Genomic DNA, 12,677 nt, shown 5'->3' with positions numbered 1-12,677 from the left:
TAATTTAAAATGGGGGAGTATTATAATGTACAAGTATTTCTCATGTCAACATTCATAATTTAAATCACAAATATTTATGTACCCAAAAACAAAAACTCACAAGTATTTAAAGGTTGAATGCAGCTCCTAAAGAAATATAATTATATTATATGATTAAATGGGATTTTGATGTCCTATCAAAAGTTAACAAATTTAAAAGTAAATAGATCAAAATTGCTTTTAAGTTTGTATTACATACTCCTTCCGTTTCACAATAAGTGTTGTTTTAAAAAAAATTCTTTTAAAATGAATGTCACTTTATATTTTTAATACAACTTTAATATTTTTCTTCCTACTTTACCATCAATAAATACTCCAACTTTTTTCTCACACAATTTTCAATGCAACTTTAAGTTTGTCTTATAAAATAAGGGTAGTTTAGTAAAAGTATTATATCAAATAATTATATCTTTCCATTTCTTTATCTGTGTGACAAAACCTTATGGGTATGTTTGATGGTCATGATAGAGAGTCAGGATATGATAAGCATATCATATCCTGTTGCAATCTTTTGTTTGATGCACCGATAGGATATGATAATTTATTCCATTTATTTATCATATCCTATCACTTCTTTGTAATTTATATCCTAAGTTTAGGCTGGGTTAGAATTATCCTATCAAAGGTAACAACTAAAATCTTTATTTTGCCCTCAGCCCCACTCCCCTCTCTATCTATTGTCTCTTCTCTATGTTGCTCTACCTCTTCCTCCATAACTCTTCAACACCATTTCTTCTATGTGTTACAAATCTAATCTCAATTCATCAATATAATTCCCTTTTCCTCAACATGCTTAATTCTCAATTTTTCCTCTTTTTTGGTTATCTATATTGCAATGAATCAAATTGAAAATAATTGTTCTTTTGTTAACGCCAAAAAAACAATTGAAACAAATTGTTTTAAGATATCAATTGGTGTTCGATTAAGAAGAAAATTTTGAGTTTATTGTTTATCAATTATAACATATGCAGGTGGAGGTTTTATTTAATTGTTGGTTGTAGCTATAAGGTGTGCAATGTTGCTTTCCCATTTACTATTGTAATCTATGAAAATGGTGTGTAATGGACAAGAAGTGCTGTAACCGACAAAGTAAGAAGATGATTAATAAAGGAAATTATAATTTTATATAATTAATATCAGTTTAATTGTATTTAAGGAGAATTAATTATAATGGTATTTTTGTCATTTAATTCTAATATATATGTTATCGTGTTTATTATCATGTGTGTATCAAACACATGATAGGATAAGTATTTATTCTGTCTATATCATATCATGTTTTTATCCTGTTTCATATCATATCCTATCTCTATCACCTCTTCAAAAAAAATATCATATCTCTATCACATCCTGACCATCAAACGGACCCTAAACGACACTCGTTGTGAACAGGAGAGGATGTTAACTAACGTGGAGGGAGTATTCGTAAAAAAGTTGATCCAAAAGCAAAATATCACCCGTACTACGCGTGTACGGACTATAGTCAATATAATTTCTCAAGCATTAGTTAGTCAGGTCAATATTTAAAAGACTGGATCTTATCTATTGTACCAGGCTGGCATCTTCATCTTGGGATACCTAAGGATGTGTGGATTTTTCAAAGGAGACAGTTCCGAGCATCAAAAGGTAATTATAATTCTTCCTAAACTGCTGATTTCTCTCATATTAATTGTTGTAGAGAAGGCTATTGATTTTGTTAAATGTTTAGTTTAGAATGCTAATAAAGCCTTGGATATCTTGAAATGCAGCGAAAGAGAGAGAAAAAGAAAAAGTCTTGCGTGCTTTCTGCTAGATCTCTCAGCATTGCTTGGGGTGATGATAAGCGCTATTGGAACTGGATTAATATGCCTGACTCCAGGTTAGCTTAGATCTTAAGTTTTCTATTTTAATTTTTTTCGTGTTAATAAGACTATAATTACCAGCCAATATGTCTTGATTAACTTAATTAATTAAATCTAAATTAACACTTATATACGCCTTTATGAACCAAGTTAGTTAAGATTTTTTGCTTAGAATGATGGCGCCATGGTGTTTTAAGGCAACTTAGAATGGCGGATTTTTTGCTTTCAGTCACCACCACTTCAGCTAAGCATCAGGATTCAGGCTATTCAGTCTTCACCCATCTATTTTCCATCCAAGTTGGGCTTGAAGCACCAAGATCCTTCATCCGTAATGCTTCGTAATCATAGTTTCTTTTTTGGTCCTAATTGCTGCGACAACCAATCCTATATATTTTTCATTGCATCATTTCACCAAATTTTTAAAATTTGCGTCCAATTTGTTGTTTGTTACCTTACAACTAAAGACACAGTTCCTATTTTAAGCCTCAGTATTGTTACACATGTTCTTGATGAACCGACTTTGCTCAATTTGTTTTTAGTTCCTTCGTTCAAGTTCATATTGGTTTATATAAACTCATTGCTATAAACATATACCCATTCCATTATTTTATTTACTCAGTACTTCATTACTTTGGACATCAGTTAGTCTTTGAGGAAGACTTTGAAGACGGATGATGTTCAGACTTTGTAGTCCTCATCTTGATATAGTCTGTTATCTGCTCAGATATTTGAAAGGCACACATGGCTATGATCTTCTATTTTCTGCTACTCCATCCTTACACTTGCAGCTGCAGAGTCCTATGCAAAAGCTGACTAGGCCACATGTGTAGACACTGGACACACACACACCTGCAGATGCACTACATCTTACCAAAGCCATGTTTTCTTAGGAATTCACTTTTGTCATTGAATCCAAGCAATCTACTGTTAGATGTTGATTTGTGCCATTGTGGAGGCTGAGTACCGTCTCTGGCAGCCGTGGCTAGTGAATTACCTTAGCTGTTATATCTTTTCCTATAACAGCGTTTATAACTTATTAACTGGGTAGGTCACTAAGGGTTGAAAGAGTTAAAGGAGAAAATACTAACATTGACTTATCATAATAAGAAAGTAGACATGTAATGAATCACTTTCAGCTTTTCTCTTAGTTCTTAGTATATTCTAATCATTGCAGTGCTACTTTTGAGCAGGTTCCCTGAAGTTGCTCAACTTCTTGAAGTGTGGTGGCTTGATATTAGTGGGACGATAAACACCCTTAGCTTGTCCCCAAATACTCAATATGCAGCTTATCTTGTGTTCAAGATGATTGATGCCAAAGGATTTCAGAACTGTCCTATAGAGTTATCAGTTGGTGTCGAAGGTGGCCAGAGTAGTACTAAAATTGTCTGTTTGGATCCAAATGTGGAAGTGGAAGTGGAAGGTAGGCAGCATGACAGAGCAGTAGGATTGCAACGTCCTAGTGTGAGAAGCGATGGGTGGTTGGAGATTGAAATGGGGGAGTTCAATTCAGGCTTAGAAGATGGAGACGTCCTGATGAATGTTAAGGAGCTACATCTTTGGAAGAGTGGTCTCTTTGTTGAAGGAATAGAAGTTAGGCCTAAGTAAGAAGACCATTAAGCAACATTCCATGAACTATGCAAGGGGTCTTGTGTTTGGTGGCAGAACATGTTTGAGAATTTTCAATCTACTATCTTACACATATTTTTGTTCCAAACTGTTTCTTCGTAATATATATATATATAGGTTTTATTACTTGTCATGGTTCGAGATGCTGAGATATGTTGGATATCCGCTAACTGTTGATTGTCTGAACTATATAAACATATTGTGATGCAATACGAATTTGCTGCCATTTATTGATTTGGAACCCTCAACTCTGAACGTTCGGGACTGAATTTATTCGAGTGATTTAAATACTGGTCTATTTTAGGCATTTGTTCTATGCTTATTTTAATCAATACTGTTGCTCATGCACAGTAAGCTGAGCACGTAAAATGAAGGAATTGAATTCCCTCAAAAAAAAAATGAAGGAATTGAAACCGAAACAAGTAAAATTCTACTCATGCACAGTAAGCTGAGCACGTAAAATGAAGGAATTGAAACCGAAACAAGTAAAATTCTACCATACAATTACAAATGTAAAATCAACATGCACTGTTACGGTTGGTCCTTTAATCAATAGTTTTTTTTTTTTTTTTTGAAAAACCCAAAATGCCGTATATTAAAAACCAAAAAAAAAAAAATCCTAACCAATAAAAGGAGTGCAAGGATAGAAATTAAAATTATTAACAACCAATTAAAAGTTTAAAACCATAACAATAGCAAAAGAGGTACCACCAAAATTAACGAGTTAGGTAACAAAACTCAAGCACATAACTTTGCACCTATAAAGTAATAGGCTTAATTAATGATGTGGTCCCTTAAGTTATTTGTTGGTTACATTTTAGTCCTATAAATTATTAACGTTACAATTTGGTCTCTTTAAGTCATCTTCCGTCAACCAAAAAAACTCCCACCGTCAAAACCGTTAAGCCAATGTCTAAGGTGGATACACATTGCGAGTAGTCAAGTCACCGTTTACATGTGCCTATTTAACGTTTTCGTAAAAGACTGACGGTGAGGATTTATTTGGCTAACATATACTAACTTAACGGACCAAATTGTAACGTTAATAACTTATGAGACCAAAATGTAACCAACAAATAACTTAAGGGACCAAATCATTAATAGCCAAAGTAATAAAAGTAAAATCTTCTTAGGAAGACAAAAAAAAATACTATTTCTTATACTCCCTACGTCCCTATATGTACGCACACTTTGCATCTAATAAAAGGATGCTTAGATATAGGGATGGAGGGAGTACAAACAAATAAAAGTAGAATCTTCTTCTTAGGAAGACAAAACAAAGTAAAATCTTCTTAGGAAGACAAAAAAAAAAAGTTCCTATTTCTTATACTCCCTACGTCCCTATATCTAAGCACCCTTTGGATCTAATAAAAGGATGCTTAGATATAGGGACGGAGGGAGTACAAACAAATAAAAGTAGAATATTCTTCTTAGGAAGACAAAAAAAAAAAAAAAAAGCCTATTTCTTATACAAACAATAATTATATTATAAAATGGACACCCATTATATTTACACCCACTCAATACACCTTGTTAATCACGCTAAAAAAGTGGTTAGTTAACTAGAATAGACAGTAAATTCAACTCACATTTAAAATTGTGGTTAACTAATCTACATGAAATTTAACCACAATTTTCAATGTAAATTAAATTAAATATCTATTCAATTGGATTAACTATACTTTTGTAAAAGGTGTGCCCATGAAACATATCTCCTATACATCTCTTATCTCCTATCTCATATACACACACACACACACACACACACACACACACACACATGCATTTGAGCATGGTTGAAATAACCAATCCACATGGCATTCTCCTTTCTTCTGTCTAAAACAATGACACATGTTCTTATGTTGTAAAAACAACACAAATGAAATTTTAATGATATTAAAAATGTATATGGTTTGACTTATTTTTAAATTGCTTTTGATTGACAGATGATAATTTAATTGAATTAAATGTGAAAATACATCAACATTTGTCAATAACGATACAAATTGATTTTCATATATAAAAAAAAGTAAGGGAAATGCTAACCGGTGTCCCTGGGGTACTGGTTAAAGATATTAAAAACGAAATTATATAGTAGTTAATGCATTGAAATTGTGTAATTAATTTATAATAAAGTCAAAAACAGTTTCCTTTTATGGTAATAATTCCCTTTTATGGTATGCTTAACCAGTGCCTTGGGGGCACCGGTTAGCAGGACCCAAAAAGTAATTACATATTGCTAAACTATTGAGAGTGAAAATATAAGACAAACTCCATATGAAAAACTCCATAAAAAAATTGAGAGATAAGGAGATTTAAAATTTCAATTCAATAATATTTAAAAAAAAAAAAGGGGGGGAATGAGAATGATTAGATAGCTCCAAATGAAAAAAAAAAAAAAAAAACAAGTTAAGATTTATGATGGGCTAAGATTTAAGATTTATGAAATCTTAAAGATATTTTATGCTAATACGAATTAAGGACATTTTAATGCATAACTAATATTGCATCTTATTTACCTAATTATCTACATTTACATGGTACAATTTAAAAGCACAAACAAATTAAACAAAATTGTTAGTTATTTACGGTCAAGTCAGATATGATGATAAACCCTAATATTCAAGAAATCGGTGATTTATGAAGAATAATACCCTTTGACCATGATCGATGATGATAGGACAATCAGAGAGAGCGAGATAGAGAGCCTTTTTGGTTGGAATGTTGGCAAGTGAAGGAGATCGTGATAGGATAGATGATATGTCAGAAGGGAGAAAACGATTCCAGCCATCATCAGAATCGGCGGCAGATCGAAAAGTCTTAGAAAGGACGGAGAATCCGCCAACGTCAATCGGAGTCGTGCGAGAGAGTATGGTGGCAATACACCCTTCGGACAATTCTTCAAAACTTGTCACAAAGAAAAGTTCAAATTGTACCAACAAAAAATATCATTAATTCTTTTTTTAAAGTAAAATTCTAACTATATAAGATAAATTTTAAATAAAAAATAACTTTACAAAAATTTAAATTCTATTTAAAAAATTATTTCAAATATCAAAATAACAAATTTTGGAAACAAGGCCATTGCTTAATTGATAATTAAAATAAAATGAAAAAGAACAAATATAAGATATAATTAGGGATTAGAATAGGTTAGGCCGAGTTAGGCTTTGTAAGGCCTAAGTCTGGCCGGTAAAAGATTTTGAGGCATAAGTCTGACCAGTGGATTGTCATAAGCTTAATTTTTATGTATGAACCTGACATTTTGAAAGCATGTTGAACATACTAGCTTGTTTAAAAGCCTATTTCATATCAAAATCTTTAATTTTGAAAGCATGTTGAACATACTAGCTTGTTTAAAAGCCTATTTCATATCAAAATCTTTAAATAATCAATATGATCTAAATTTAAATAGACTAGTGAACTAATAGATCAATGAGATTAAACTCTTTTTTGATATTTAACATGAATTTTTAGAGAATTTGACTATTTATTATGTCATATTTCAATTCTAGTTTATAATAATACATTTAAATATGCAAAAATATGTATTCTAATAAATTTAAAGTACTAAAATGGTTAACTCATTTATAATTTAATTCAAACTAAAAAATTGTAATATAATTAATAATATTAGTAATAAATAATAGCATTTTATAGCAAGATTTGATCGGAAATGAAGATCGTGACCTAACTTTGGAAATTTCTCTTTAGGCACCGATGGTTTGCTCTCAAGCACCTCAAAATGACATTTTTACCCTCAGCGACAGTTAAGTACGTACTGTTCGCTGGTGAATAGTAGTTAACTGTCATTACGTGCTTGTAATATACCAAAAAAAAAATAGCAACTCCAAAAACAGTCTCCGTCCAACTCCAACAAATCAACATCCATGATTTTCTACAAAGTCAATCAACTAATCAATCAAATAACAAGTGTTTATAATCCCTTAGCATACACATTATGAGTTTTATATGTTAGTTTTATATTGTGGTTTGCTCACAAGCATCCCAAAATGATCATTTTATCTCTAACGATAACTGACCTGTTCGTTGGTGAACGATAGTTAACTATCGTTACAGACAGAAACCCATAACACATTCATGTTGAAACCGGTAATCAATTGTCGTTGAATCTCTTTTTTGTTTAGTCTTGATCTCTAGTAAACCTTTTCGGAAATGAAGTCAAGATTTGATCATATTTTGTTGTATTCTTAGTGGAGAGCCATACACATAACATGATTAGTGTGCGTCTCTCCATTTAGTGTGTGTGGTTGAGATGGTGCTGCTCACTAACATAAAAATATATACACATGGACATTGCATGTTAGAGTACATATTTTGTACTGTATGGTTTATGTTTCTGTGTAGCCTGTGTAGTATACTGTTTTGCACACATGATCTCTTAGCATGTTTTGCACGCCAGCCAGTTAGTTTGAGTTTCTGTTATACAACTGCAAGTGGGTTAGGGCTTAAATTATCATATATTATTAGCGTTCACTAGCGAGCGAATTGTAGTTAACTTCTTGTAGGGATAAAATGGCAATTTTGGTGTGTCTGAGAGCCAATCATTGGTGTCTAAAGAACAATTTTCAATAGGTTGCTTTAGTGCATCCAAAACCGAAAATCAAATCGACAACGCACATAACAATAAACCCCTGAAAAATTACCGAACTCACCTTAGATCTTCATTACCCAAATTAAATCCAACTCATGGTAAAGAAAACCACACCTATCCCATAAGAGAAATACGTTAAAGAAGTCCTCTATGATAACCTCGTTTCCAGACCCACCATGTTTAATTTTGATGCCAAAAACAAAAACACAAATGTCATTAGTTCAAAAAGTTTAATAATTATACATCGATTGTGTAAAGTTATTTTACGTATATGTGTTGCACATCAATTAATAAAAATAATAATTCAAATGTTTTATATTTATTAATTGACGTGACAATTCATCATTATATGCATGTGAAATGATTTTACATATACACTAATTAAATTATAATTCAACATATCTAGAAAATTTGAAATCAAGGGTGCATACAAGAAGGATCATATACAAACAAGAATTTTTTTTTGACATATGTTGGAGTGGAGAGAAAATATATATATATATATATATATATATATATGGGTTATGATAGAAGACACCTTTTGTGAAGGTGTCTTTTATCAAGTTACTCTATGAGCATTTGTTAAAAGACACCAACTACTTTTTATGAAGGTGTCTTTTATCAAAGTTATAACTAAAAAAGTGAAAATCACACCTTGAGGTGTGACTTGATAAAAGACACCACACTACTTTTTATGAAGGTGTCTTGTAACATAACCCTATATATATATATATATATATATATATATATATATATATATATATATATATATATATATGGGTCTTGCTACAAGCCACCCTTTGGTGGTGTCTTTTAGCAAGTCACACCTCAAGGTGTGATTTTCACTTTTTAGTTATAACTTTGCTAAAAGACACCTTCATAAAAGTAAGTAGGTGTCTTTTCGCAAATGCTCATAGAGTAACTTGCTAAAAGACACCTTCACAAAAGGTGTCTTGTAGCAAAACCCTATATATATATATATATATATATATATTTTGAACAGCCAATATATAAAACTAACAATCCTTTGAGAAAAGGAAATTGCTGTTGGAAAGAAACAATACAAGCCCACCAGCGCTAAGGCATAGAGTGGCAATCCCAAAATAAACAACCAACCAACCCACACACTAGGACACTTACTGCGCAAGCCAACACAGGAACAGGCAAAAAACAGAAGCCAGAAAAATAGCAGCATGCATCACAGACACAGCTTGAAACAAAAGGCTACCGAAAAACAACCTACACAAAGGCCACACAGTCAAGCATTCCACACCCTACCTATCTTAGAAGACAATCGCGAGGGTTCCAACATCATTCATAAAATAAACTTGGACCGATTTTGAGCCTATGCAAACTCCAAATCCAAGCTTGAACCTTAATCTTCTCCACCACATCATCTACCTCAAAAGTCCCATTATTAAAAATAATCTCGTTCCTCTCCTTCCAAATCACCCACAAGGATGCAAACCAAATTATCCAAAAACCATTTCTAAGTTTCTTAGAGGACACCTCCTTCGACCAACATTCCAAATGCACAAAAAGATTATTAGGAATAATGAAATAACATTGAAGCCAACACATAAGCTTTTTCCACACGCTTTGTACCTCATCACAATGCGAAAAAAGGTGCAACGCCGTTTCCTCCCTCAACCCACAAAAAACACAACTACTCAAGTCTTCCACCCCCAAAACCCATCTTGCCACTAAGTTTACTCTTGTTGGAATCCGGTTGAGAAGAGTAGCCCAAACAAAAGCCAACACCTTTGTTGGTGCCCTACACTTCCAAAGATAGCCGAACACAATCTCTTCATCAAAATTCAAATCCCCTTCTACCAACCACAACCCCTCTAGCAATTTATAGCAAGACTTAACCGTGAAATCACAATCTTCCCCCGGACGCCACCTCCACACATCTCTTCCTTCACCTATGGTCGCTCCTTCCAACAACTCAACCAAATTATGCAAACCTTCCCTTTCCCACACAAAGAGATTCCTACGCCAAGAGAAGTCCCAAGCTCCACCCTCTTCATTCATACACCACAACTCCCCCACCTTAAGAGTGGAGAGAAAATATTGTTACCGATATTGTAACTTTCATGTGTAGTTTTCCTTTATAAGCAAAAATTTATTCACGATATTCCAACTCATAACAGATATAAAAATTAACAAGCTTTCAAAGTTCAAACAACCCATTGAATTTAAGTATTAATTAGGAGAAAAATTGTTTACCCTTAAGCATAAAACAACCCCAAAAAATTGTTATAATATGAAATATTAAGGATTTGAAGCATAGAAGCATCAACATATATAGTGATCAATATATGACCAACACTGGCTCACAATTTCTACTTCCTCTTTGGATGAATTTGAATTTTGAATGCCACAACAAATTAATTCACACCCACTTGTGATTGTGGTGATGGAATTCATAAAAGTTGTGAGCAAAATTGACAGTGTTAAAGAAATATTAAAACCAAACGAAAACAAGCAACAAATTAAGTCTTCAAAGCTTTTTTATTATAGGTTTTAAAGTTTAAGAACCAAAAGAAAATAAAAAAACACGAGTAACAAATTCAAAGCTGAAGGCCAAGATTTCTATGCTAAAATATTAGCATTTAATTATCATCATCGGTGCATATCGGATATGATGAACAGGCCATTGCATTCAATTAAAAGAAATCCTTGCCTTGCTCTGCATAGAAAAATAAATATAGATAAAAATTAATTAAACCCGTGAACTTAATTAGCTTTTACTAAAAATGTATCTCTAAGCATATATTCAAACTAGAATCAAAGCGTACCTTGAAGACGCATTGCCCTAATATGAGGATCAATTGGTAAACCCATTTCCTCGTATTTGGGGTCATACAGTGAATTCATTCTACGGAAGAAAAATAAAATCGTCTTTAATATAATGAAATTATTATCAAAATGTGACCATGTTGTTATTATAAATTTATAATTAAATATCATTACATTCGTTGGGAAGGCCGACTTTTGTTGTTGTTGTCGTCTCCAAGTCCAAGCATTTCGCTCATACCATGCTTAACTAGTTGTTCGTTGATGAAATCAGTCTCCGTCTATATTGAAAGACATCAATATTTTAACACAATATTTCAAACATTCAATCTCTATAAAAAAAATGATATGGTTTTTTCGACAACTAAAAGAATGATCCATGTTGTAAGAATAATTCTTACTATCATGCTAACAACATTCATTTTAACACAATATTTTAAACGTTCACTATTTTATTAAATGAAATAGATAAGGATGCCACAATTTTATGTGGGACCAATTTCTAATATGGTGAGACTAACACATATTTCATCCAATAAAAAAAGTAAAAGTTAGAAAGATTAAGTTAAAACTAGGGTGGTTAGCCTTGCTCTACGTACCATTATATTAAAGACTCCTTCTAAGACTCAATCATAAACAAATTAAATTCTCTAGAACCATTAAAATAGAATACTATACACCAACCAAAATAAATGAAAGAGTAGAGAACCAAAGTTTCTAACCTCTTTTCAACAAACTAGCCCTAAGACACCATTTTAATTTTGCTAACTTTGATTGATAACTTATAAAGAAACAAGCAAACAACTAGTTAAAGGATGTATAATACGTACTTGTGGATATGGTTTATGTAGAAATGGAAATTCTTGTGGATATGTTACATCTGATACTGACATATTGTTATTTTCCAAAATAGTGACCGTCTTGTCTTTTGCAGCCTCTGGAACAACAGGATAGGAACCTTTCTGGTTTGTTCCTATCTCCATGTCATTCAACCTGAATTTAATTGTGTGCATGTGTTATACATTATTTAATATGTGAGAGTGTAAACTACATAATCTAATCTATAGATAGATTGGGGACAAGTAGAAACATAATAAGTTAATTGAATTCCCTTTATTTATCGATCATAAATCAATTATAATTTTCTTTTAATAGCCAAAGAAGATATATTAAAAGGGGACAAAATATACTCCAATTCAGAAGGAAAAAAAAAATTCATATACATATGTTATAATTAATTCAAATAATGAAGTTAGAACTTACTGAGCAGTTAGAGAAGATGCGTTAGTTCCTTCTTTTGACATGATGAAGAAGCTGAGAATTCCTAATTAAAAAGAAAATGATGAATGAAATATGCAGTTTTATTGTGCAAAATCAAGATAGCAATTATTATTGTTTATTTTCTTGACAAAATTATTATTAATTGTGCAAAATCAAGATAGCAATTATTATTGTTTATTTTCTTGACAAAATTATTATTATTTTTTTGGAGTGGAAAATAAAGCACAATGTAATAATTAGAGCGTAAGAATACTCAAACCAGAGATATACAACATCGTCACAAAATAGATCATAATGTTTAATATGCTCATGATGCATTAAATCTTGATCAGTGTCAACCATTTCCAACTTTTTTCCCGCACCTATGTACGTGACACAAACTATAAATAGTTTGCTTAAATTATCACTTGGGATAATGGTGTACCAAGTCATCTAAACACCTCATATTAATCAGAGAAGAAAATCTCAATTACTAT

At 32.0% G+C, this 12,677-nt stretch overlaps 2 protein-coding genes across 4 annotated transcripts; one reads left to right on the top strand and one right to left on the bottom strand.

Annotated features, from left to right (window-relative positions):
• Positions 1-1,451: 1,451 nt before the first annotated feature.
• Positions 1,452-3,747, top strand: LOC146956960 (F-box protein PP2-B10-like). The gene is made up of 3 exons (XM_085733059.1): positions 1,452-1,665; positions 1,788-1,897; positions 3,071-3,747. The coding sequence occupies exons 1-3, from the start codon at positions 1,624-1,626 to the stop codon at positions 3,483-3,485; spliced, it is 567 nt and encodes a 188-aa protein (XP_085589185.1). The 5' UTR covers positions 1,452-1,623; the 3' UTR covers positions 3,486-3,747.
• Positions 3,748-9,114: 5,367 nt separating this feature from the next.
• On the bottom strand, positions 9,115-12,280 carry LOC146956959 (uncharacterized). 3 transcript variants are annotated; one of them, XM_085722293.1, is made up of 5 exons: positions 12,184-12,280; positions 11,751-11,913; positions 11,098-11,201; positions 10,923-11,002; positions 9,115-10,813 (listed from the first exon to the last, which is right to left on the bottom strand). In XM_085722293.1, exons 1-5 carry the CDS (start codon positions 12,222-12,224, stop codon positions 10,791-10,793), a joined length of 411 nt encoding a protein of 136 aa, XP_085578419.1. In that variant the 5' UTR covers positions 12,225-12,280; the 3' UTR covers positions 9,115-10,790. The 3 variants fall into 3 exon arrangements, 1 of the variants encoding a protein (XP_085578419.1); XR_015017001.1 differs by lacking the exon at positions 12,184-12,280 and having other exon boundaries at positions 11,643-11,753; XR_015017053.1 differs by lacking the exons at positions 11,751-11,913; positions 12,184-12,280 and adding an exon at positions 11,520-11,584.
• Positions 12,281-12,677: the final 397 nt, after the last annotated feature.

Source organism: Medicago sativa, chromosome 1, assembly GCF_051527215.1.
Source record: "Medicago sativa cultivar Bolivia chromosome 1, Bolivia_mono, whole genome shotgun sequence".
Taxonomy (NCBI): domain Eukaryota; kingdom Viridiplantae; phylum Streptophyta; class Magnoliopsida; order Fabales; family Fabaceae; genus Medicago; species Medicago sativa.
This window is presented reverse-complemented; position numbering and strand designations above follow the sequence as displayed.

Bases quoted from the DNA above. Each gene is read 5' to 3' on its own strand.
- LOC146956960 (XM_085733059.1), top strand. From the start codon at position 1,624: ATGTGTGGATTTTTCAAAGGAGACAGTTCCGAGCATCAAAAG. The intron at 1,666-1,787 runs GTAATTATAATT...CTTGAAATGCAG, and splicing joins ACAGTTCCGAGCATCAAAAG to CGAAAGAGAGAGAAAAAGAA. The intron at 1,898-3,070 runs GTTAGCTTAGAT...ACTTTTGAGCAG, and splicing joins ATTAATATGCCTGACTCCAG to GTTCCCTGAAGTTGCTCAAC.
- LOC146956959 (XM_085722293.1), bottom strand. From the start codon at position 12,224: ATGTCAAAAGAAGGAACTAACGCATCTTCTCTAACTGCTCA. The intron at 11,003-11,097 runs GTAATGATATTT...TTTCTTCCGTAG, and splicing joins AGTCGGCCTTCCCAACGAAT to AATGAATTCACTGTATGACC. The intron at 10,814-10,922 runs GTACGCTTTGAT...TTTTCTATGCAG, and splicing joins TAGGGCAATGCGTCTTCAAG to AGCAAGGCAAGGATTTCTTT.